The following is a 27895-nucleotide window of genomic DNA, read 5'->3' on the forward strand; positions in this document are numbered from 1 at the left end:
CAAAAATGTCAAACTGTTTGTTTAAAGCAGCTGTAATCAATATGTTTATGGTTATAACGTATCACAGGACAATATGAAAAATAATGTGACAATGTTAAAAGGGGTCAGTCTTTATGACCATTTGGTTAGGAGTACAGAGAATTATCACCTTTATCTGCAGCATCCCCTCAGCTTTATGGAGCTTTATAGTGAGTTGTAACTCATTGTTTATCTGTCTAGCTTCAACTTAACTGCTTTGGTTCAATCTCACCACTCCCATAGTGTTGTTTTCTGTCTGCAGCATGCAGCAGTTTTCCCCAAAAAAGCTCTAAAAACCCACTTTAAACTCCAAAGGTAGCAGCTAGCTGGTGACAATAGTGGAACCAGATATTTCCTCTAGGAGTTGGTGGAGACCAAAAACAGTCTCCAGAACAGAGTTAATATCGGATGGACAGGAACGACACCATATGAAATGATGATTAGTTCATCTCATCCAAAAAGGTGACCATTTTGTGCTCACAACTTGTTTTTGCCTCAGTGGCGGAAAAAAACATCCATCATTGAAGGTTTGATAAAATTTACCTCTGTGACAGAATATAGAGTAGAGAATGGAAGCTGTCAAATGAAAGTGCTTATGAGCTTGTCTGCATGATCCATCAGTCAGTTTTTTGGCTGGCAGCACAACTTTCTACCTGCTGTTCTGCATCAATAACATACCGCCGACAAACTGTGCTGATAAGGAGCTTTTTGTGGACCAGGAGCTGATTTTCAGTAAATCAATGGATCTGCATGAAGTGCTGAATTAAGTTGCTTGTCAGAGTAACCTTTCGAAATTCTGTGAGATGATGAGAGAATTAGAGTCTGAGCGATGAAATGTCAGAATTGAACTACGGGAGAGCGATTATATGTTTTTTCCACTTCACTGTCAGAATAGATGTAAAACTCATGCACAACCCAGTATGACACTGATGTAGGAATTTATTTAATAAATCTAAATCACTGTAGAAAACTGGAGACAAATGAAAACAAACACATTCGGTAATGAACTGACTGGTTTGTATGTCTTAAAAGACAAAGGCTGAAAAATGCTGAAATGAAGAATGGATGTTTGGCATCCATTTAGCCGTGACTCAACCAGGTGAGCCGACTAAGAATGCACTGGGACACACTGTGTTGTTCTGTTGGTCACAGTGTCTTGCTCTGACTGAGTCTGAATGTGAGTAAACTCAGTGCCCCGCTGCAGAATTTTTGCTAACCACATGAGCAGACAGTGGTGTGCTGCAGCCGGCAGGATGACACTGATTAGTAGCAGCCAGACGGCAGCGCTGCAGGACTGTCGGCAGCAGACTGGAGAGGACCGGGCTGTCAACTTTGTAACACTCATCTCATTTTCAAGACCCTAGCTAAACATATGCAAATTACAAAATCTAGATAAAAGTACAGACATTTAACTTGTGTGTTGTTGTTTTTTTTTATTTAAATAACTTCCAATCATCCTCACACCCAATTTAAAGCTCCCTATAGGATTGGAAAATATTTGACTTAAGCCCACCACAGTGGTTCTACCAAAAAAGACACTGTGGCGCACAGTAATGTACCAAGTGAAAACCATCATGACGTCACCCGTGGGTTTGCAGATTACCATTTTGAAGCCTCAAGATTGGTATTACAGCCGTCGCCATCTTGGGTTTTTGTAGCCATAAGTGACCATGTATGAATGAAAGGTTGGAGCTGAGGAAGCCCTAGTTTGTCCATGTTTGAATCCACTTTTACACATTGTCCAAACCATGTCATTACAACTTCACGTGATGCACTGGATGCACAAAAGACTTTTTCACATTTTTTCCCCCGTTAACGGTCATCAGTGCATTTATGAAGCCATAACTCTCACTCATTATCTTGTATTTATGGCTCATATTGAATTATTTCTCCTAATCAACTTCTAATTTTTAAAACTGAATCCATGTTTGAAATAATAATAATGTACTTTTGTGTTATCTGTTCATGTAATTTATGGATGTCGTATTAATCTTTATTTATTTCGTGTTTTCAGTCCAAGCTCATGACCAACATCATGACTCTTACGGTAGCAACTTAGCTGCTACTTGCTGAATTACTTTTTAATAAATAATGAATTGATTGATTTATACTTTTAGACTTCCTTGCACGCATTCATTTATAGCTCACAATATCATGACAAAGTCCTAGGGAGAAATTCTGCTCTCCTGGGTATTTATTGAGATTAAAGATATCCAGGTTGTTTACTGGGGTTATTTCTGTCAGCAGCAAAGTGCAGATTTCCAAAGTAGCGCTAAAAAATGTTCTTAGTGGCTAAAGTTTTTGTGAATGCCTTTACCTCCAAACCTGTACAAGGTCTGAAGTCCATTTCCCCCCAGAATTAGACTGATTACATCTCTAAAAGTCATCATTTACTTTATAATTACAGCTCAAGTTTCTACGTATAGAATGATGAGAAACTGACAAGTCTTGCTCGTTTGTGTGAAGTGTTCACTCTGCCGAGGAGATTCACACAGTTGTTCTAACACAGGAGACTGCTGCTGACAGGAGTAGTAAATAAAACAAAGGCAGTGGTGCACGAGTGGGTGGCAGCAACATGTGCATGTAAGGTTGAAGACTTGAAGGTGCAGCAAGTGATTCTGGAGAAAGACATTTGAGTTGATAGCTCGGGGGCTGCCAACCAAACTAATTGCTGGACACAAAAAGATCTTCAGGTCCTACATGTATTATCCTAATGTCTGAGAGATAAACATGATTGCACCGTGGATGGACAATATAAAAAAATAAGTATGAATTGTGTTTTTATTTGACATTCTGGACAGCTGGAAGCTGTCGACATAGATAGATAGATAGATAGATAGATAGATAGATAGACAGACAGACAGACAGGCAGATAGATAGATAGATAGATAGATAGATAGATAGATAGATAGATAGATAGATAGATAGATAGACAGACAGACAGACAGGCAGATAGATAGATAGATAGATAGATAGATAGATAGATAGATAGATAGATAGATAGATAGATAGATAGATAGATAGATAGATAGATAGATAGACAGACAGGCAGATAGATAGATAGATAGATAGATAGATAGATAGATAGATAGATAGATAGATAGATAGACAGACAGACAGGCAGATAGATAGATAGATAGATAGATAGATAGATAGATAGATAGATAGATAGACAGACAGACAGACAGGCAGGCAGATAGATAGATAGATAGATAGATAGATAGATAGATAGATAGATAGACAGACAGACAGACAGACAGACAGATAGATAGATAGATAGATATCTAGATATCTAGATAGATAGATAGATAGATAGATACTTTGTTTATCCTGAGGGAAATTTAGACCATTGTTTAGTTTACAGCATTTGATTAAAACCACATTCACAAAAATGTTTCTGTTCCAGTGTCATTTTGTTTTTAAGCCAACACACCCAACAGGAACACTCAGGAGGCCTTGACCATTGGCATCATGTGCATTGCTGTCGCTGGTCCAGTAGATGGGGCAGTGAGCTTGAGGTTCGGGCTGACTGTCCACGAAGCAGCCAGCAGACCCGCTCTCTCACAGACGTCAAGTTAGAAAGACAAAGCTAAACTAGTACCGGAAGACAATACCGTTTTCTTTCAAAATAAAGGCATGTTGTTGACTATATTGTACCTTTGTTCTCAAAACCAAAATATCTTTTTCTGCATCTATTACATTTCTCACAGCAGTTTCTAAAAGCTACCGCTGAGAACCACCTTCAGCTACCCCCAGTGATGCATTGAGCAAGCCATGATGGCGCTATACTGTAGGCTATGTAGACTACATGGTTTGACTGATTATTAAATGATATGTTATTTACCTCCAGCTATATTTATTTCATGAATTATTATAACTCAGACACACTGTTTTATTATTATTATTATTATTAATTTGAAACTGGCAGATATTAGATAGGGACAAGAATGAAAAATAAATATGTGTTTTTATTTAAGGAGCTGTGGAACACATCATTTACTCATATCGTGCAAGTATCATGTGAAGTAGCCACATAAGATGCTAAATGACCAGTATGATTTATTTGTATGGCCAGTGATGCAGCGGAAGGGATTTAAAATCTATTTCTATTTCAATGTCTGGGACAGTTGCTTTAATGTTTCAATGCATTGTTCAAATTAATGTTAAAGATTAATATTATAAAAGGCCATCTATGGATCAAACTCTGAGTTCAGTATGTTATACACAAAACGTGGCAGCGTATTCGTGTAGCAGCTATATTTTGAAAGTGCTCACAGGAAGTGCTGCTGCGTGTTCTATGGGACTTGGCGGCTGTCCTTGCCGCTGTGTCGGCAGTCTGTAGAAACCGAAGCGCTGGATTCAAGTGTTTAAGTCGGACCTCTGCGGCTCTGACACACTCAGATCCTGCAGGTAAGAAACATGTCAGAAATGCAATTTTTGTGGAGCATGTGCGGCGGTCAGAGGTTATACCTCTCCTTTATGTTCGGTCGTCTTCTGCAGTGACTTCGACTGAACTGGCATCTTAATTTCTTGACTCGGCTGCCCGCTCGGTGAATAGCACCACAAAGCTATACATCAGCACGGTAACATGTCTCCAGTCCTGTACCTGGAAGCAACAAGTAGCGAGGAATAAAGTTTGGACAAGTCCACGATAACATACGCGACAATAGCAATTGGTTCGTGTGCAGTGTTCTCCATAAGACAGTCACTGGGATAGTTTAGCTGCGATAGTAATGACTGTAAGTAGCTAGCTAACTAACCGTTAGCCAACTAGCAGTAGTTAACTATCTAGTATAGTCGTAACCAGACGTTGCTGTCTTGTATCGTTGAACCAGTGAAGTTGTCACGTCAAGAAATAGCCATATTCTGGCGAATTAGTTTCCTCTGCTGATTTACAAACGCATGAACCAAGAGTCTGAGAAATGTTTAAACCCACTCTTGAATTCGGCGTTCAAACCATATGGAGAATTTACATCTCATTAGATAAAAAGAAACAGACCCGTCGATGCTCCTTCAGACAGTGAGACAGCTGTGAACACAAGTATCATATTTCATTTCAGTAAGTGTGCTTTTTGGGTTTCATGTATTCGTGGAAGGTTTAATGTAATATTTGACCGGTTTATAGGCTACCTTTACTGATGAGGTAACACGGCATTAAAATGTCAGAATTTTGACTGGAGTTTGGCGTGACGCATGATGAAGCTACAGGTTCGTGGTCAGGATGGGCATAGTCGCTGGTCCAGTTCTGCCTGAAGCATCGTTTTACTGTACCTTTGGTCAGACGTAGGCTTAAACATTCCAGTCTGGGAGTATTTTTAGACAGTCTAATGGTAGGGTTTATTGTGTAGGGCTACATTTACTGCAGTTTTAGTTTGATCCTCCCCCATGTCTCTGCTTGGTTTCCAACCCCCTGCCCTTGCACAGGCTATTCATGGGCATGCATAACTGCTGGGTTTATGGAGTAAAGTAGCGCAGACTGTCACAGAGCTTTTCATATGTGTGACACTGGAAACCTAAGAAAGAACATGTGAGTTGTCAAGTTATCAGTTTTTTATTATTTTTTTTATTTGCTTGGATAGTTGGTCAAATAGAAGATGTGACTAATGCAACTCACTTGTCTTTCTTATTCACCATTTTGCACAGATTAATCTGTTGTGGAAATAACAAACATAAGAACAATTCTACAGATTGTATCCTTCATGTTGTAGCAACGCGGCAACAACAGTTTAATGTATTCAGTAAGCTCATAAGAAAAAGGAGTGACATATTCATTGTTGCTTCCTTCACATTGTACTCATTAAATATGTAATGGGACATGTGGGAAATGACTAGTAATGTTAGCTTTACATAACTGATAAAGGGAGACCAGAACTAATTTACAGTTATCGGCTCACGTAATGTGGTCAATGATATATTAATGATAGCTGGAAATATTTAGACTGGCTGAGGGAGGTCCTCTCAAGCTGAAGGCATGCTGTTATCTCCAGAGTCCAGACAAATGGTCACACTGAATGAACAAATAATGCTTCCTTTTTCCCCAAGTTGTCTGGTCTCAAATGTTAAACACTTCCTTTATGTTTGCTTAAATGTGAGGCAGTTCTGTCACTACTGTAAAGCTCCATGGCACCAAAGAAAAACAGTTTCTATGGATGCACGGAAACTTCCCCTAAGCGTACTGCATCTACATCTCTTCAAACAACTTCACCTGGTAGTGGCACTGTCTTTTTCCCCGACCAAAACAGAACCGCTAGACAGTAGTGTCTTTAAACTTAAGTTGTGTAAAGTTTGTCGTTAATAATATTCCTTTAACACTGGACAAAAACCCACTAACCCCCACTAAAATCTTGCTTTTGTCTTCCTTGGAAAGGGTACAGTCAGCATTAATTCCTAGGTCAAATGACTGCAGGAGTCACCGGTGTGTATCAGCTCCTTCTCCGATCGACAGTGATGGAAACACTCCACCTGGCTAGAAATGCATATTGCCCCTTTTCCGGCGTGATGCTATGAAGTATATTGACATCAATGACGTTAAAGTGTGATTCTTCCATGTCCATGACATTGAATGTGACACAGATAGGGAAACTCATCTACTGGGAATGGAAAAGGTGTAATTTGCCTATTTTTCGTGGGTTTAAAATGACATCCCTACAAAACCCCAAAAAAACAAAACATTTTTCCATCAAAATTAGCTTGTGTATGCAGGTTTTTTAAACATGGCTAAACCCGGCTACAAATAGACAATTGACTCATTCCCCATTGCCAGGAGGCGAGTTTGCCTTTCTGTCTTTTTTGTCACTGTCGCCATCACAAACGTGCCGGAAAAAGAGAATTGTACAGCTGACAGCAAGGCTCAGTCATGGAAGCCATTAACAGTGGTCACTTTTTAAATGTCTTTTACTTTAATCAGTCTTTCAAACTCAGTGCTGACTGAACAATGTTCAAAAAGTGCTGCTTGAACAGAGACAGATGGAAAAGCATTAATATTAACAAGCCAGCGTCCTTAACTTGAACAAATGTTACAGCATTGAGAAAAACAAGTTGATTCTAAAATTGTTAGCACATTATATACAATCTCATAAGCCTCCTCACTCTGTTGCGTCCAGACTGCAGGGATGGACAGTGATCTGGATGGCTGACAGAAAAGGACGCGGACCAATCGCATGATAAGATGCTGGCTCGTAACCGCTTCCTCCTCCTGGTGGTGGTGGGCGGAGCTGCGCTGGCCATTATCAGTCTGAGCCTCCAGTTCTGTAAGTACACGGTTTCTGTTTGTGCTCAACAAATTAGCCATGTTTGTAAGTATAGCTCAAGTTTCTACGTATTGAATAATGAGAGCCATATTGCAGTTTCAATAATATTTTGATTAATTGTGCAGCCTTATATTCGACAGAAAAATCCCCAGTGTGTGTTTGTGTTCATACATGCATATCCTCTCTTTGCTTTCCCAGTCAAGAGACCCCATTCATACCAAAACAAAGCAGAATCCCCTATAGACTTCCTATAAATATCCAGCACCAACAGTGGGCCTCGGGATACTCTGAAACCTCCATAGAGTCTGTGGCAACATATTCACATCTGCCGTGGAATGCCTAGGTGTACACAAATGTGTCTTTTCCCCATCAAGTCATTGTTCAGCATCTCCTGTAGGTATTGTCTAGACAGTGTATCCCTGCCAGCCACAGTGAATGCAAGGAAACCACTGCTCAGTAAATGGAGACAGTCTCTCTTGCTCTGGATGTGATTCGCAAAACCTCACAGGCATGATTGGAAAAACAGTGGGCGACAGAGAAGACGGGGCATGCAGTAAAAATGGAAATTTGTAATTTAATGTAAAATGTGCGAATTTAAGCTATTTTGTGCTAGAGTCCTAAGAAACCCCAATGCAGGGGAAGTGTTTGTGGTGATAGTGTGTGTCTGGACAAGCAAATAGGATTATAAATCACGCTTTCACACACACAATATTGGAGCGAAAACTCAGTACGACAGAGCTGGTGTTTTAGACTGCATGTTTACCAAAAGTCCCTGAGCTGTCCTTCATCAGCTCTTTTTGAGATTCTGGCCCCTTATTTAAACTCAACTGTGTACACCTCTGATACTGAAAGCTTTCACTTCGTCTTCTTCCTCCTCTGTCTTCTTCTGTTGCTTTAAATGCCACGCAAGATCAGAGGTGAACAGAAAGATAGCAGAAGTGAGTAAGCTGTTACTCATACTTGTCGAGTGTTTGCACTCTGCGACCCAGAATACACACTCGCCTCCCCAACCATCACTCCCTCCCTCCCCCTCCACTTGATAATAATGTGTGTGATCATTTAAGAGGAGGTTGCTGTGTAAGTTATTATTAATGCCTCCCTATCAAACCCACTCTCAACCCCAGCCCTGTAATCTTCTCCTTTTGTAAAATACTCTGAGGGCAGAGAAAGAGGCTATGATGAAGTTTAACCACCCCTCAATTACTGTAAGTGTGCAGTTATTTGCATATATGCCTGTCTTTAAAAGTTGATACTGTAATCGATAATTGATTTTGTGTTGTTGTTTCTATTTTTAAGTAAGGAACTTCTTGTAGGAAGGTTTTCTTCCAAAACTGCCCTCACTTAATTTTTCAGTGGTACTTTTGGAGAAAAGCTGCTGTCATCATTTATTCATCAAACATACTGTAGAGAAAGATCTGTGCCATTATCCATGAGGAGCATGGGATGAAAGGGATGGTATGGGATTTCTCCTCATGTTTAATAGATGTCAGCTTCTGTTTTTGCTCCATGTTTCTGTTCATTTTTTAAAATCATCTTCTTCGCTCTCTGCATTTCATTCTGCAGTTTGAGTCTCCGCAACATCTTCTATCTCACCTCCCGCATGCTGTTAAGAAAAGCCCATTCATGTATTTATTATTGTTTGTTGACCATTACCACGAGAGACCGAGTGATGGATGATGATCGATGGCGGAGTCAATGCCTCTCTCTGGCTCCAGGCTACCTAAAATTAAAGCCTGGATGTCTGCAACATGGCAGCAAATGGTGCGATTGTTTCACTGATTGACAGATGGGTGCTTCCCAGAGGAAAGTGACCACAGAGCTGAGAGGCACCTGAAAGAGGGCAGCTGCAGTAGAGGGAATCAAAGTGACTGAAACACAGAGAAAGGGAACTATTTTGAGATGTTAGCAATAGTGAAGGGAAAGGTGAAGCAGAGCTTGACGGGAGTTAAGTGCTTCAGGAGTGCTGGTAGACTCACAGTGAGAGGGGAGTGTCATGGGAGGATATAAAAAGAGAAACAGAAAGGTTGGTTGTCTGTGAGGAGAAAGGTTTAAGCACAGCAATAAAAAAGAGCTGGAATGAAATAAATGAGATGTGGCATGTTTAAGGGAGAAGACGGACAGAAGTTTATAGTTAAGACCACAAATATACTTCAAGCTAAATGTTATTCACCTAATTTTTTGTAACTTTTCCAAAACAATAATCCACCAGCAAGTGTCATTTAGTGTTAAATAGGCAGAGCTCCTTGCAAATTCTCACTTCTACATTCCTCACATTCTTACTTTGTAGTGTGTCTGCACTCACTTGAATCAGACTGATTGTCGGAGTGAGACTGTGCTATCAGAGAAGAGACAGGAATGCAACTGAAACCAAAATACGTTTCTAAACAAAAAGCCAGTCTTCATTTTACCTTGACATTAGTCAATGCAAGTTTGGCAGTTTCACAAAAATAGTGACCGAATTATTTTAAGCCCAAACCGTTGGCCACCCTGCCTCAAGGCTAACTCTGAACTAAGACCCATGTTTTCATGATAATAATCAGTGACACCTGCTGACCAGTGGCCATGAGGACATCGTCAGTCTGTAAAGTATCCTTAGCCTGACTGACCAGTAAGCAGATATACTGAGTCCTGCATCTCAGCTCTGTCACATGTTTTGTGTTCATTGTGTTGAGATTTTATGATACTGATTATTGTCCAAGTATAATGTCAGTGTGTCAAGTGTTAAAATTTTCCAGAACATAAGCATTTTCTGAAGTGGAATGAAGACTGCTGACTGGTTGGACGTGGTTGTTTTTGTCAAGACATGTTTTTTGGAAATCCTTCCAAATTGTCCAAGCCAGTGGTATCGTATGCCTTCCAACGCATCAGTTATGCATTGTACTTGTGCGGCTTAGCTTCCTGAAACTTGCAACAAGAAAGAGGCATTGCGGAGATTAAGAAACCGTGGCTTCATTTCATGAAGAAAGATGAAAACAGTGCTAGTTGTATGTTTGTAAAATGAAAATTTCAAGTCAGGGTGTAAACACCAGCAATATGCTTAAACATCTTTCTACAATTTGTGTGGTGCGATAGCTGACTCAAAATCCAGTAAAACCATGCATTTGACACTCTACGAATGAATGCAAATCCTTCCAAAGCGAGCAGCATGTCCATTACGGAGGGTAACTATCCTGTGTTATATTTACATTTGCACCTTGCAGGCTAAGCAGAATGTGTCTTTGACCAACAAAACCTAAATGAAAAGAAATATTCTCTCACTTCATCAACTTTAGATGTTGACAGACAGTTTGCCCATCGTTGATCAGGAATGACTAAAGAATCAAACAGATAAGTAGAATTGATAATGCCGTTGGTATTACAATATAATATTAAAGTCGCTATAAGCGTTATTTTCTTATTAAAATAAGTGTTAAATAGCTCTATATTCCAACAGGAATCCCTGTTATAGAGTGTTTGGTCAGTAACCCATGTCTCCTCCCCCTGCTCATGCAGTAAAAGACAAAAGACATTTTTTGGTATCCCTGCCCACTTTATCCAATCTGGACAGAGACTCTATAAAGAGGCGGTCCTGTCTGCTCGGTGAATATGCAGGGAGTAGGATCCTCCTGTTCTGGTACCTAATACGGGCAATGGTCGAACAGGGGAAGCTACCACTTCAAGCGCTCGTGGCCAAGCAATGAAAAACGCTTGAAGAAAAGAAAGAGGCAAAGATATCTGCATTGAAAAAAAGAAAGGATTCATGTGGTGACATAGAGAGGATGGAGGGGATCGGTAACTGCAAAATGGACAAGAAGTAAGCTAAACATTGACCACGCTTACCGCAGCTTTAATTCCCATACCAAGAGGTAACTGTGCTAATCACTGAGTCACTTTTCCACTTTGAAAGAAATTTAGACTAAGATTTAATGTCATGTTGCACTTGGTGTATGAAGATGCTCCATATTAACAATCGGATTAGCCAGGGGGCAGTCAGGGGTCTCTCAACAGTACCTCCCTAGCTTTTCTGTAGTGCCAAGCAGTTGTGCTTAATTAAATTTACTAAGCAGGGTTTTAATCTTTGCTGATTGTTTTGTATCCCTGCGGATTGTTCATTAAGCCACATTACTCTGCCTCCTCTAGTTGTCAAATAGTTTAGTTTTATATTACTATCCTGTGAGAAAGGGCGATGACTAATCACTTATTGTGATTTCATTGGTGTGCAGGTGACAGACAGTGATGTGTAAAGTCTGTAATGTATAAATTAGAAGGTCTATTATGATGGACAGCTGCAGGCTGCTGTGGCCATCTACCCACACAGTACTTAGTCTGTGTCAATATTTGTTGCACCTTTCCACACTGGTCTTTGGTTACTCCAGCACAGAACACATTGGAGCCAGGTAAATGGGCACACACCTTCATAATTTCAGGCCAAACCACATTTTGTGAGTACCTGTTCACCCGCTAATCAGTGTGGTGCGATAGCTGACCCAAATTTGTTTAGTTCACATCTTTGTGGCAGAACACCCTCTTTACTTATGCCTTCAGGTAGAAGTCAAGCTGTGTCTGTGTGTGCATAATGATGCGTTCACTAACACATGGAGGTGGAGGATTTAACAGGGTGTACTATATTTAGCTCTGTAGTTGTGAGTAATATGTGTGTGTGTGTGTGTGTGTGTAGAAGTAGGGTGTTCGTTCAAAAGAACTGTAACAACATTTATCAATGTCAGACCGAGTTGTCATCATTGTTGACAGCCCTCTCAGACAGTCTCCTTTTGTGTTTGTAGGATCTAATGTTGGTGGATGGAAAGTTGGAAGCACATTAATGTGGGTGTATGAATTTCCCGTGAGTGTGTTTATGTGCTACAGTGTGCTCTGTGTGCCAGTGCTGTGTGTGCACTCGGTGGAGTTCGGCAGCGAGATACAAAAGCCCCATTGTGTAGGTGACTGTGAATGCGCTGGCCTCCAAAAGTTTGGTTAGTTCAGGCAGCCGTGCGTGTGTGTTGATGGGTAGCCGAGGGCGGGGGGTGGCAGAGTATGGGGCACAGAGCGTAGAGGGGGACAGGTTGTGGCAATGAATGAGCTCCAGTGTGTGTGGCTGAACCTCAAGCTGCAGAACAGTCGTCAAAATGGTCTCCGCTGTGGCTGCACACCTTCTCGTCTTCATCTTCACTGGTGAGTTTATGCAGAAATCTTCATTAAAAGGAGTTTAGATTTCCTATATGAACACCTCACTTCTCACTGTCTAGAAATAGTGAAGATCTATACATGGATTCCACTACTTTTTTTAACTTTAAGTTATCTTGCTGTAATGTTCTAGATGCAGTTCCCAGTGCTAAACTTCAACAGTATTTGGCTGGGCGTTGGCTTTGTTGGACTGTCATTGTGTTTGTTCTGACTTGAGACTTGGCTTTTCTGTCCAGTCTTGTCTTCAGTGTTCTACTGTATCTACTACTCATACAGATTAAAAAACATATTGACAGCTGTGTGTCAGCTGTTCAGATGAAGTGATAATATAATGATGTGAGTGGATGTGAGAGATGGCTCAAAGAAGTAAAAGTCTGCAAAGTTCAGATTACCACTTTTGTCAGACCAAAGGTCCGAAGCCCAACAACATTCTATTTAAATCATACATAACAGAGAAAAGCAGCAAAACCTCACTTTTAAGAAGCCAGAACCAGTCAAGATTTGGCATTTTTACTTGATAACTGGCTCATATGATTATTAAAGAAAAGAAAAATATCATAAGTGAACATCAGCAGTAATGATTTGTCTGCAACACTGTAAACTTCATGAGCCCAGCTGGAGAGAAGAGGAAGTGGAAAACTGAATGAATGACTGTGTGAATGCTAGAGGGGTACTGTGTAACTCTTGACACACTGCATAATATGGATACACCTAAAGTCGTGTAGATAATTTAAGCCTGAGAGTTGTTATACCAATGAGTAGCATTATCTCCTTGTGCTTTAGAATCTGGCAGGCAGCCTCTCTTCTTTCTCTGCAGCAGGATGTAATATTTGCACAGTTTACTTGCTAGCTTGGATTTCTGATGTGTGTGTGTGTTTGTATGTGTTTGTCTGTGTGTGTAACATAAGCAGGATTTGGATATCTGTCTTGCCAAAAGGCCATATGGGTTCAACTTCTTTCTCTTCAGAGTTGGACCTTTGTGAATGAGCCTTCCAGTTCCCACAACATCTCTGCTCTTATTGGATCATTCCTCCCAGTGGTTATAGGTCACTGGTGTCCAGGCAACACACTGGTAGCAGTGAGGGGTTTTTGGGTTACAAAGCTGTTGACGTGGAGATGAACTACAGTTGAATTGGTTCCTTAATTTTTACGAATTCTGTCACACTGGTCCGTCATGTGGCTTTTATTGCTATATTTGTTCCCATTTACAGATGAGTGCTGGTTGCAGATCCTTTACATCATGAGTTGCCAAAATGACTCTCCCCTTTGTACTGCAATGCTCTAGGGTTGGCAGTGTTGATTGGTCATTTTATCGCTTTGGTTCAGACTGAAATATCTCAACAAATATCTCATGAATTTAACACAGACATTCATGGTCTCCAGGTCTTTTCCTCTACTGCCAGCATAAAGTGAAATATTTGTCTTTTAGAGAAATATTGCAGCAACTCTTAAGAGTTGCCATGGTTTTTGGGATATGCATGGTGTCCAGAGGATAAATCCAAATGAATGATCTATTTGGCGATCCCCTAGCTGTTTATCTAGCGTCACTGTGAGATTGACTTTTGTGGTTTTAGGTAGAGCCTGACCGATATTAGTCGTCTTGTTTATTTACTCAGTTGAGTCTCAGTAACTGTTGGATTGGTTGCCAGAGAATTTGGTGCAGACATTCACCATTCATGCACTCCCAGGATGAATTAAAATCCCTTCGGTGATCCATATAATTTTCATCTAACACCATCATCAGGTCAAATACAAAATACCTGTGATTTATGCTAATTAGCAATTGGCGTTGGAAGGCCATGTTGAACCAGAAAGCCGCATGTGAAGTTTACTATGGCTATACGTCGCCATTGAACCTCATGTGTGCTGTTCCGTACTTGCCTCCTCATTCTTCTCACCTTTACTCCTGGTGGAAAAGAAAGCATTGAGATCAGGGGTACCACAGACCAACAATCCACTTGCAACAAGTAGCCTTGATTTTTCTAATTTTGAGAGGCATAGTTGCAGAGGATTATGGGTTTTCATGTGTGTTTTTGGAGTCTGGCGTGAAAGGCATGCATTAGCCTTAGTCTTGTTTTCCTCTGCTCTATTTATTTTACACACGACCCTCTTTATCCCTTTTTCAATTTCTTCATGCCTCTCAAGCCAACCTTTAATTTTCTTTTTCATTTTCTCCAGTGAACCTGATCCCCATCACTCCCATAGTGGAGGAGCGACCCTTCCAGGCTGCAGATAGAGGTGCTGGGGTGCCTCTGGGGAAGAGCAGAAAGAGAGTTTTCCCAGTGCCTCACACCGAGGAGCCCAACCCCATATCTGAGGCTTACGGCTACTGCAACACTCCCAACCGTACCGAACAGGCATGGGAGGGTGAGACCTGCACACTGACAAATACGATCTATCAAATCTAACTAAAGACTACAAGCATGTGGATTTAATATGTGATTTTGAGCTTAGTAACATCTGTCATTTGTGTTCCTGAAAACTTGATGAAAACTCATGAGACCAGTGATCGCTGATTTTCTCCAATTAAGCAGCAGCAAGTATAACAGCATCACAGTTTCAGAGCATTAAAAACAAGTTTAGATCAGCTGCTAGAATCCCCCAGTTTGATGGACAGTGTATAAATACTTAATATAGTAATAATGTCAGATTTAGTGTGTCAGGACTCGGGAGATGTGTTAATTGGGCGATAGTCATTTCCACTAGATTGCATCATCCATAATGCTGCAGTGCTCTCTCTCTACAGCACAGCACAGCAGCATGGAGCCTTGTATTTTTTCCCTCCTCTGAAAAGTCAGTACAACCCGAGGCGATCATTTAAATATCCTTCACCGCCTAAGACAAGTAATACCAGTCACTGCTAATTAGATTTTACTCTGTTTATCTCTGGATGACAGCGAAGAAAAATAAAGAAGAAAAATCATTTTCTTCCTCTAAGATTGAGATTGGTAGTTATTAAAAATCAGTAACAAACAAGTATTATTATTTTAAATTAATTAATTTCTTTTTTAGGTGTTGTTATTTTCCCTGTGACGTGAGCATTTTTTAAGTGTCCTGGACTGGTCTCTCCTATTTTCTTAATTTACTGTTAAACACCCACACACACACACAGCCAATGAACACATGTTTTTGATGTTTCTCATGCTGCTGCTTAGTTGGCGTGGCCGCAAACACTTGTTAAATTTACATTTGCTTATGTGTGTGTGCTTATGAAAAATATGTGCCTTGACTCTTCGACCGTTTGTCGATCTCCTGAGTTGAGCACTTTTCCGTCAATCTTATTGATTCAGTTTTTTGCAGAGTAAAGCATTCAGTATATTTTAAAATTTTAAAAGTAATTTTTATGGCCACTTAGGGCTCCCACAAACTAGCTGTATACAAATTGCTGACAGACTGTCACTGAAATGTTTGCAACTTGTTAGCAAACATTTCCCTCTTTGCACATTTAGTAGAAATCATGTTTGTGTCTACCTGATGAGTCTTAAGTGAAATATTCGCTCCCCTTTTAGCTCTGTTTTTGCCTCCAACAACTCCTGAGAAAAATATTTGGGTCTGTGGCCTGCTAAAGGCTCCACTTTTTGTCTGCCTGCTGTTTGGTGCTGAGCAGGTAGTGTGCAGTTGGTTTATCAGAGTTTTAGCACTGAACATATCTGCTTTGTCTCAAAATGACAGTAAAGTTGCAACAACTGGCAAAGCGTTGTTGAACAATCTAACCTTATTCTTAATTAGATAATTGATAATGAAAGGTAAACGCTTATTATAAGTAATGGTAAAGCTTTCACTGATACCAAATTAGCAGTTCTCAAGTCTGCTTGCTACATTGGATAATTGTGGATCCTAATGGCAGTCTCCTTTGACAGGTCACAGTCCTGCTGACTACAAGCTGCTGTCTGTCCAGGTGATGATTCGCCATGGTGACCGCTACCCACTTTACTCCATCCCCAAGACCAAACGGCCCGCCATTGACTGCACCTTGTCCACCAGCAGGTACACACGCTTTCTACAAAATACATAGTAGATATAAAAACTGTAGCATTTTCACGTCATAGTCACATTCGGCCATAGCCAAAAGGAAAATTTTGTTCATCCCTCTAGTGTCACGGCATATTTGTAGTTTCCTTCAACCTTTCTGAAGAAGGGGAGGATGTTGGAATTTTTCTTTGCTCAATTTCTTGGCCATTGTCAATCCTGAACTAGGTTGTTTAAGAAGTGATGTGAAAAGAAGTGTAGCAGAACAAAAGAATTCTCAAAGAACTGATGAATCTTTGTGTGATCTGGAATCGAGCAACGTTTATGTCAAAATGGTATCTGGCTAGAGAGCGCGACACTCTGCAACTTGAGAAAACACATGCATAAAGAAAAAAAAAACTGAGACATATTTATTTTTTCCATACAAAAACGGTAAACCGTAAAACGGTTTGAAATTATGTTGTTCTTTAAGGTCAGTTTGTTTATTCAGTCATTAAAATGAAGAGAGTTTGTTTATTTGGTTTGTTAAGGCATACAAAAAATCAGTCAATAAAGATCTTTCTCTTCTGATTAAAATGTCTTCCCACAAACTACATAGTGCTCCTTTTAAGCAACACAAATGTTGCATTTTGAAAAACAAAACAAAAAACAACAATGAAGAACATCTCCTAAGTAAATGCAGGATAATTGAGCAATACATTCTGTAAACACCTATGTGGCATAAAGAAACTCATTGCAAATACTGCATGTTCATGAATGTGTCATGAATACCTTTTAGGCGTAAAGCTGTTGTGGAATTTCGGCTCGCTTGACCATTCAGGAGAGATGAAGAAGACTCAGAGACACTGATGACTTAAGTTGAAATAGTTCATGTTCATGGAGGAGCAAAATAACAGCACATCTGTCTGCACAGAGTGATACCATGATAATCCTGATAAGTCTTCCCAAATGTTCAAATTATATCTACAGCTCAGGAAGCATCCCTCCCATACATTGTTATCTGTTTAACAACATAGCAAGGGAGGTTAATGCAGAGCTTCTCACCTCTAGCCAAGTGAGGGATAGGAGGAAAATAGGTCACAGACACTAAGTCCGCTCACATAGACGCACGCAGACATCACTATCCTTATCCAGACTTTAACGTTTGTACAGGATACTGTTTGGCCAATTGATTCAAATGATGCAAATGAGACAGTTTGCCTTGAAGCAAATTTTGTCCAGATGGTAAAGGGGCCATAAAGATAAAATGAAAATGACATTTGTTGCAAAGAGCATAGCAGCAAACGGTATGCATTAGGTTTTGTTGGTGGTTGATTTTCTTGTAGAAAATCGTGTAAAAACTTCTATAAAATTCATGGAGCCTGGCAAAGTCCTATAGCACTACCCCAAATACAGTAACCCATAAGCAAGACAATAAAACAATAATACATACACATACAACAACAGCAATTCAAGCAAAACGGTAGAAACAGTCGTCATAAAGCAAGGTTGTTGGATGGACACGCAAGACAAGGAATGGAAGATGGAGGTGAAGACAAAAATTGTGGTATTGTTATGTGTAATTACTATGAAAACAACAAACGGATAAAAATGAAAAGCTTCATGAATGCATTCTTACACTTTACATTGGTTTCTAGACTCTGAAGATAAAGGCTTCACGCTCACAGTTTCAGTTAATACAGGTCAGACTAAAGGGCACAAAATGCCACCAGGATTTAAGCTGGCCTCCCAAGCAGCACCCCAGCTACCTCTGCCTTATGCCTAACAAGAGGACCTGCTGGAAAATGGGAGAGACCAATTACTGCAACAACTTCTCACATCCTCTTAAAAAAACTGCTGGCTTGATAGCAGCTGTCAGAAAATGAGCTCAGTCTTTTTAATTAGGAAGTAGTTGTAAAATACTTTTTTTCTGTGGTATTTGTGAGGATTACAGAGACCTCTCTCTAAATTGATTTATTTACCATTTGAAATATCAGGATCTGTTTTTGCATTTAACTCAAGCATACTGAAAAAGATACGCTTTTACAATTCCCATGGTTTCTCAGTGTTACTGCATGTGTCAGCGGGAGCGGGTGGATTTGATTTGCTACATCTGTTCTGCTGTGCTTTGGTGCAAATGGATACACGCATATAAAGACAAACACATTTACATGTGTGTGAGTGGTCTGTTGAGGCGGCGTTGTTGACAGTCTTATCTCGCTTGATTTGAGCAACATGCTCACTGAGCAGCTGCGGTTAGACACAACAATTGTCACTGCAGAAACTGCCTACTGTAATATGGATGGAAAATGCACACACACACACACCTGCACACACAAACAAACAAATTAATATTGTTAGCTTCTTGAATTCATTATGCTCATCTGTATATCTTTCTCTCTGTCTTTGTTAGCACTCTGGCTGTGCACACACTTCTACTCTTTCAAGATGGTTAGATGAGACCTCCTGATAGGAATTAATAAAAAGTCAGCATGTCTCTGTACTTGAGCTTCAGAAGAAGTCTGAAATCAGCCTCAATTTATGCAAAATGATAACAGAAAATGTGCCATTTTGTATCAAGAACTTTAACTTTGGTCTGACGGTGCTGATGTGTGCACACAAATCCTCATGGATGAGTCATTTGGACCATATGGCCAATAACTTCCCTGTGACCAATCCCCCTTATTTGGCTGTGTACCTGAGTTCAGATTTAGCCAATGACTTAATTTTGCACAAAGCTTTCACTTCGGCCACATCGGCTTTGCACATCTGGATGGAGCGGCCCCGCTGTAATCTTTTGAGCTGGCACAGTGCACACACAGTTGCATTTCAGATTGGCAGGATGCAGTTAGACTGCTATGTACATCTAATATTAGATATTTTCAATACCCTTGATCTGTGAACTGGAGCTGAAAGTAGGCCATCCAGCACACAAGCCTCTTATGATGGAGGTTGTGTTCCATTGAGTAATTAACAGGAAATGAAGTGACTCTTGCCTTCATCTACTAAAAAAGCATTGATGTGCCTATGAGCAAGCACCTGCTGCCTTCTTTTTGCCTCGGGAGCTGTTCTGTGGCCAATAGTTGTATCCTCTGGCTACAATCCTGAGCTCCTCTGTGAATATATCAAAGTATGTGTGTGAGCTGAAGCTTGGTTTGGCATTATGAATCGGATTGTATCTTAGGCCAAATCTAGCACAAAAGGACACAATGACATGTAATGTTTACAAGAGAGCAAGACCTAATCCTTGCTCCATTACTGTGGGGATAGGATTAGATCGTTTTTACATAATTTTATTTTTACAGTATTTGTTTACAGCGTGACTCGAGGGATGGCAATATCAGTCTCGGTCATCAGTCATCTACAATGATGAGAGCTAGGAGAGTTGACCGACAATACGATGGCGGAGGATTTGTTGTCATAGCGAAAAGCAACAGCGCCGAAACCCAATGTTCACCTGTTAATGCTAATCTGGAAAAATGTGTTGGTTACCTGTACAGCTTTTACACCAAAATGAGCGTGTATATGGAGGTTTTTTAAACACTGGTAAACCTACTAATAATCAGCAATTAACTCCTTTCACATAGCCACGAGACAAGTTTGCCTTAGGTTTAGGGCTGTTTTTAAAAATATTCGTCAATTCTGTCAATTCTGAAGAAAACAAATAGTTTTTTTTCTGCAGCTGATAATGGAAGTTGCTGAGGAGTGAGGCTCCTTTCTGTCTGCTCTCTGATGATGAGAGTTGCGCATGCGCTGTAGTACCGATCAGGCAGCTGACTAGGCTCAGACAACACGGAAGACACTGATGACAGCAGTTACTTTTTTAATATCTTTGACTTCAGTCTGTCTTTGTAAAGATATTATCAAGACAGCAGCCTTACCTTCATAGCACACATCATAGCATCGCACCTGAGAAGGAGAGTAGATTAGCACGCTCACTCAGGTGTGTGTCTAAGTGGGTTTTTTGGCCAGTGTGAAAGGGGTGTAAGAAGTTGGCGGTGTGCAGCCTGTCATCTGCAGCTCTGTATCTAACAGCTCACTCTTGTTCCGTTTCTCTCACATACTGAATAAAACCACTTGACATATTTCTAACGGATCTGCTGTGAACAAATGCCAAAAATGACCGTGGTTTAACTCTGTAGGCGCATTTTTCGATGAACAGTAGCACTAAATTACTAAACTCCCTGAACAAAGCATTTGTTGAAATGCTTTGTTCAGTATACTTAAAAGTCAATGTCATTTTACCAGTTAAATGCTTTTAATGTGAAGCTTTAGCAATAGAAAATGTTCACTTAGCAGTAAATTAAGGCAGTGCACTACAGATAGCGAGCATCTGGTTTTACCTGGTCAGGTGTACTGGATCTATTAAACTTATCACAAGTTTAATAGTTGGTGGGAAAATTTCGACACCATGGCAACCCTATAATGTAGCCTTTTAAACCAGGAAAAGACAACACTTATGCCTTATCATATAGGATATCCAAAATCTAAGACGATGCGTAGTCTCATATCACGATAATGATCTACTATTAATATATTGCCCAGCCTGAACTGCACTTCTGTTTTATATATTAATTGATATAGTCTCATCATCATTCTGCTTTATACACAAATTGAAAATGTGTGTAAAAGCAGTTGGATGGAAAGGCGCTCACTGTGAACATGTACATATGTACATAGACATAGAATTTAGCTCAAAACACTGTTGTGCTTGAGCAGCCTCACAGAGCCGCTAACATGGCTATGGACTAATTATGTACACAGAAACAAGCAGAACGATCTGTAGATGTCGAGCGGGAAAGCTCAGAAGGCTTTGTTACTTAGCAAACTGCGGCTGAATGAGTAGTTGGATGAATTATTGCAAAGTGTGTCTGGCTTATTTGTAGTTTGACCGTGCTTGTTTTTCAGGGAAATTGAATATTAAACAGAGCTGCAACGATCAATTAATAATTGAACAACTATTAAATTAATCGCCAACTATGTTGAAAATTGTTTTGTCGGTTTGAGTATTTTTTTTTTTTTTTTAAAGAAAAGTCAAAATTCTCTCATACCACTTCTTAAATGTGAATATTTTCTGCTCTCCTTACTCCTCTGTGACAGTAGACTGAATATCTTGGGGCTGTGGACAAAACATGACGTCATCTTGGGCTTTGGGAAACACTGACTGACATTTTTCACCATTTTATGACATTTTATAGAATAAACAACTAATAGAGGAATCCAGAAAATAATCAACATTTTATTCGACAATGAAAATAATCATAATTAGTTGCAGACCTCCTATTAAAAGCTATTTCACATTTCTGTGCCCTCATAATAATTGTAGATTGCTCTGTTTTGTATTTAGACGAGGGTGTAATTACAGGGATCTGAACTAGCATATGCCCAGGGCTGAATCCTTACAGAGCGCTCAGTCGCGTGTGTATGAGTGTGTGTGTCTGTAGTGTGTGTGTGCGTGTCTGTAGTGTGCGTGTATGTGTGCTGGCACCAGCTTGCCGACCCACTGTCTCCGTCTGCGGTTAACTGAGCTCTCTCCAGCAGGGAACATCCCCTCTCTCTTTCCTCTTCGTCTTTCACCACTACAGTCTTTGTCAAGGTTTCGTCTTTCTGCACCAATCACCCTGTTCACTTTAACATTCTGTCTAGCACTCACCCCAGTTTAGATCACACCATTTCATTTCCTTTTCTGTTTATTCCTCCCTACCTCTGTTTTCCTCATCTCTCCATCCCTTCCTCCCTCATCACTAATCTGTCCTATCCAGTGATAATAATCCCTGCTTAATGTAATTGGGCTCTGTAATCTTTGGTTAGCAACAATCAGTCTAATAGACAGCCTGGCTGGCTCTTTGTCCACACTCGTGTCCCCCATCTCCTGACATCAAGTCTCCCAGTGTAGCCAATTAAATCTAGATTGTCCCATACTCCTGTCAGCAAACTGATCTGCTGATGACAGAGCAGAGAGGAACACTGATGGGCACAATATCTCACTCATTTCACCACTCATGTGCCTTGTGCTGCATATATTACTGTGTAAATGAATATTGAATGCGGATAGAGGCAGGTGCTGATGCAACGTGACAACAAAAGAAAACAGTTCCCTTTAAAAATAGAAAATGTAGGCTAGTGCTTTCATCTGAAATCAGAGTGGTACTTTGAAGCTTTTATTTTGACAGAAACGGGAATTGGTACCTTTGTAGCCCCGTCCTTTATGGCTGTAGATGCCAGATTAACTTTACTGCACTCGGTCAATCATCGCAATCAAAAGTGTGGTTTAAGAGTGATGACAGAAGGTTGTTTTTTAATGTCACGATCCTGAACCAGTCCATGATCACTATGGAAACTGTGTGTGTGTGTGTGGGTCTGTGTTTGTGTGCACTCTTTTAATCTGAGCGAGCTGAGCTGCAGCTCCCACAGATTTGTTATATTCCACTGTAATCTTCAATCATGTCTAATCTATTAGATCACTGGTTGCTCCTCTTGCTGCCCTCATCCCTGTGTCTGTTGATTTGTTTGTGTGTTTGTGCTTCCATATCTGTATATGCATGAATGCGTGTCCCAAGGCAACAAATTCTTTCATCTTTTTATATCACCATCTCCCGTATACCCTCCCACACATATTGAACAGTGCTGTAGTCCAGCAGTGTTGTGTTAGAGAGACACCTGGTGGTAGATGGTGGTAGGAAGTGACCTGCTCATGCTGTTAGACACTGAACATGTAAATCTCCTTACATTAATGATTAGGTTCTCTGTATACTGACAATAAAATAATGCCATTAGCCCTCTGTTATGGGAACATTGAGTTTAGCATCAGTTAAATGTAAATAAATCAAACTCCATTTAACACAATTGTGCCTAAAGCTGTAAAATGAACTACTGTGAAAGAAAAACGTTTCTCCTCAATTGAACCAAGTTGCATTCCAGTACGTGACCAACATTTTCCACTTGCCTCAGCACAGGTTGTTCTTGTTGAGAAACAGATAAAACTAGTTTAGTAGTTTGTCATCATTCACCCCTCCTTACCCTGTGCCTTGGATACTAGCACTCTCTGTGTGATGAAAAGTAAATTAAATGCTGTAAATTCTGAATTGCTGCTAATTATTTTTTTTTGCCAGGGTGAGCCAATATGCTTATGTTTCTGAGAATGACATCTTAAAAGCAAGATGGTGTTGAAGTGTTTTTTTTTCTCCACTAATTGTCAGGTAAAGAAATTGCCATGACACCCTCCCTGTCCTTATTTTTATTATTGACTATTGCTATTTTTTCTAGATTGAACAAGTAATATGTTAAATCGAGTACTGACAAATGGTGATCACAATTTTCTATTGCCCAAATTGACATTTTTGCTTGTTTTGTCAAACCAAAACAACAACAACAGGTCCAAAACCTACAGATATTCAGTTGAAAATCTTCACTTGGGCCAGAGAATGTTTGGCATTGTGCTTGAGAATTGATTCATTGAGAATTGAGAATCATTGTTTCATTGATGTATTTATAATAGGGCAACTAACAAATATTTTTAAGCTGCAAAGTGATGTCTTTATGTTTATGTTTCATTCCTCTCATCAGTGGTCCAAAACTCGAAGATACTCAGTTTACAATAATATCAAAGAGACAAATGGAAACATTTAAGAAATAGAAGTTTGGTAGTTTGGCTGAGTTGCTTCCTTTCTGTGACATGTCAATTTGTCGTTTGTCTGTTGGCATGAAAAATAACTTGCTGTTATTCTAATGTGGTGTTATGTAACAGATATGATTTAACTAAAAATAACTACAACTTTGAAACTGGTTGAAAGCAATAAAACCTTTAAATATATTTGTGCCTCATTTTATCCAGCATGTTTCTCAAAATAATTGTGTGTGGCCATGAGGTTTGTCACACATTCATTACCTCAACAGGGACAAAGAAACAATTGTTGTAACTGCTTCTCAGTGGTAGTTGTGGTTTTAACTTGGGATGGACGATATGGATTCTTTCAGTGCTTTCTTTTTTATTAAAGAGAATAGATTGTTTCCCAGTTAAATGTCTGGAACCACTGATAAAATGCTTTTTATGAGTTGATATAAATGTCACTGACTGTGTTGAATGGACATATGATATCATATCATATCGATCGCAGGCCCTAGTGGTCCAAAGAATCAATATAATATCGTATCTTGATGAAATTTGCGATTCACACCCCTAGTATTTTATGAACCCCTGAGGCTAAAAAGGCTAAGATGTAGTTAGCAAAGATGAATGATTCAATATTCCATATGCTCTGAAACAACAAAAACAAAGAACAGTTCTGACTCAAAGGTTCTGACTTCAAATCTTCATTTATTTTGAGTGAGGAAGGTTTTTCTGTATGTTGGCTTTAATATAACTAAACTTATCAAATGTTCTGCATATGAATTCAAAATGAATTAAATGCACTGACAATATCTCAAATCAGATATGTTGACGTATTAAACACAAGTAATTGAAACAAAAAATAAAGTGCATCCCTCAGTACAAAAATAAAGGCTGTTACAGAACTGAAAGGCAAGCCTATGGCTGCTTTGTCTGCAGATGAAACATTGACAAAAGGCACATAGTTGGCATTCCCATTTTCACAAATCAACAAGCCAAATAAATTTCCTATCTCAGCTCAGAAACTTTCAAACTATCCCGCTTTGAGGGCCTTGAGATTTTTCTTGATTAAAAGAAGCGTCTCTGCCTTTTCGCATCCGATTCTGTTTCTTTTCTCATCAACCACATGAGCAGCAGCAAAAAACAAAACGCTCACTGTCAGCACTAGTGCAAGGGGCTGACAGGTATTTACTGTACTTCCAAGTCGGGCCAGGGTTGGCAAACGGGATTTGGAGCTCCTCCAGTACTCCATCGGGCTCCGAGTCCTGGGAATCAGGGACTCCTCTTAACACTTCACGGCTCTACACAGGCGCAGCTGTATGAGGTCATGAGCGTGAAAACTATGTGCTATTTTTATGGGACTATTTATCAGCTATAATTTCATTATCCGGTCAATAAATAATAATATAAAATTCCCATAATCGGGTCAATAATTTAACTTTTTCAGCCTTTATTTTAGTTTTCCAACAAAATACTATAGTAGCATGGCTGAACATCCTTCCACTCTGTCTATAATTTTAGAATCCTGATATTTACCATAGTTTATCATTCTTTACTACCCTCAGGAAGCCTTCCCACCCCTTGCTAAACACCTTCATCAGTCATATGGGCCTGGGAGGGCATGGCCATTGGGAGTCACCACTGAGCTCTGTTCCCCGTCTGCCCAACCACAGTGCCTGTGAGATGGGAGAACTCACGCAGACAGGTAGGCAAGGAAGCTCTGCCCACAAAAAACAGACAGTTTTCTTCTCTTCTAACCAAAGCTGAACTTTCATAGACACTTTAAATGTTCCTTTATACCTGTCAACACTTCAAATGATCCTTTTCAGTTCAAGATTTCCTTCCAAACAGCTAACATTGGATCAATTCTACAAATGAATCATTCTTTTTATCAAATCAGTCTACAAGTTAAATGTCGTAAACATCATCTTGTTTCTGTTCTTTTACAGGTGTGGTTCAACACCTGCGCAACGGGCAGCTCCTCCATCAAGCCTACAAGCGTCACAATCTCCTCCGCTCTGACTGGTTGCCCCGTCAGGTGTGGGTTGAGACCACAGGTAAGAGCCGCACTCTCCAGAGCGGATTGGCATTCCTCTACGGCTTTTTACCGGACTTTGATTGGACCAAACTGACTGTGCGGCACCAGTGGAGCACATTGTTCTGCGGCTCAGCATGTGACTGCCCTGCCAGGAACAGATACCTGGAGGAAGAGCAGAGGAGGCAGTATCGGCTCAGAGTGAGCGATACCGAACTTGAGAGGACTTACGTGGATATGGCACGGACTTTGGGACTGCTCACCCGCCAGCTCCGTGCTGCAAACCCTATAGACTCCTTGCTGTGCCATTTGTGCCATGGCATCTCTTTCCCATGTGTTCCCATGGGAGATAGTGGTACCAAGCAATGTCTGACAATGGCACAGTTTGCTGTGATTCGTCGACAGCAGCTAGATGATGAGGTTGATCGGAGAAGAGTGGGGCTGTACCATAAATACGCCATCCTGGCCATGTACCCTTACCTCAACCGAACTGCCACCAAGATGGAGCGTGTGGCCAGGGATAATGTGGCTGGCCGACAGCCTCGTGCAGGAGGTGAGGAGGTCTTCACCCTCTCTTCAGCCCACGATGTTACTATGGCCCCGTTACTGAGCGCCCTGGGACTGGAGGAAGCACGTTTTCCACGTTTTGCAGCAAGAGTAGTCTTTGAACTGTGGAAGAGTCCACCAGTGATGCAAGGGCAGCCAAAGAAGAGAGCCAGCAAAGGTGAGAAGTCGAAAGTGAAAGACGGGGAACTGTTCATCAGGGTGCTGTACAACGGTGAGGATGTGACATTTCACACCACCTTCTGTCGCTCCCACGACCGCCATGCCAGTCAGCCACTCTGCCCTCTGAAGAACTTCCTGTCTTTTGTCAGGAGAGACATGTTCAGCCTTGTCAATGCTACTTCCTACCAGGAGGCCTGCTTTAGGCGCCCTGGTTGACAGATGGACAGATGGAGAGGAGGGTGACTGAGTACGGATGCAGAGCTGGCAGATGGTTGTACTTCCCTTGACTTTTAGTTGTTTTCCACTTTTGAAGATGGTGCACTTTTTATGCTTCTCATAGTGTCTTAAAATTCCACATATTTTTAAATGTAGTCCTTGACATTTCTGAGCACAAAGTGAGTTCAGAACACACACTACTGTACATTATACATTAGTCAGAGGTCTCAAGTTTCTAACCTTTCTACAAAGTTTGAAGTTCCTTTTTGAATATTGTATGTTTTCTATAGCAAATCTGAAAGAGATAGTTCAAGGGAAGTTGTATGGCACTTAGCCACTTTATTCCTACATTCCATAATACCATGGAATTGTGAAATTCCAGGATTCCCAAATGTTTGCAAGAAAAGGGATTATCGAAGCTGGAAAATTCTATGCTGGATTAATCATTCCTGGAAAATATTGTGTGTAGTAAATCTTTTCAATGAAAATTTCACTTTGGGCTAGTTTGGCCCGCATTACTCAATATGATTAATTTGTCACTAAACATTTCTATGGGTTTTAATGTTGAGTCATTTCAGTGGGCTGTCTGTTTAATGTTATTTCTATCCTGATGATTTGTTTTTGTTGTTTTAGTAAAGTTGTCTCTGGTACTTTGAAAGTGATAAATGATAGGTGTTTTTTTATTTCTTGCATTAATTTACAACTACAGTAAATCTGTATTTATATTAATTGGTAATAAAAACCAATCACATTCCACTTATAATTTTTGTTTGTTGGAAATATATTGTTGGTTAAATAAAGGTTCCGTATGAGCAGACATGTTTATATCATTTGTGACTGGTTTGTTGAGAAATGGATTCCTGGTGATATTTGGGTATAAAGCATATGACCATAGGACAACTTCTGACAATTTCTACAACTCACATTATT

At 40.2% G+C, this 27895-nt stretch overlaps 1 protein-coding gene across 2 annotated transcripts; it reads left to right on the top strand.

Annotated features, from left to right (window-relative positions):
- The first annotated feature begins 4351 nt into the window (after positions 1-4351).
- On the top strand, positions 4352-27782 carry pxylp1 (2-phosphoxylose phosphatase 1). Of its 2 annotated transcripts, XM_073487674.1 has the most exons (6): positions 4352-4428; positions 7122-7268; positions 14610-14798; positions 16292-16418; positions 25554-25693; positions 25938-27782. In XM_073487674.1, exons 2-6 carry the CDS (start codon positions 7187-7189, stop codon positions 26963-26965), a joined length of 1566 nt encoding a protein of 521 aa, XP_073343775.1. In that variant the 5' UTR covers positions 4352-4428; positions 7122-7186; the 3' UTR covers positions 26966-27782. The 2 variants fall into 2 exon arrangements, with proteins under 2 accessions (XP_073343775.1, XP_073343784.1); XM_073487683.1 differs by lacking the exons at positions 4352-4428; positions 7122-7268 and adding an exon at positions 12374-12419 and having other exon boundaries at positions 25938-27054.
- Positions 27783-27895: the final 113 nt, after the last annotated feature.

The sequence above is a fragment of the Pagrus major genome, chromosome 2 (assembly GCF_040436345.1).
Source record: "Pagrus major chromosome 2, Pma_NU_1.0".
Classification (NCBI taxonomy): domain Eukaryota; kingdom Metazoa; phylum Chordata; class Actinopteri; order Spariformes; family Sparidae; genus Pagrus; species Pagrus major.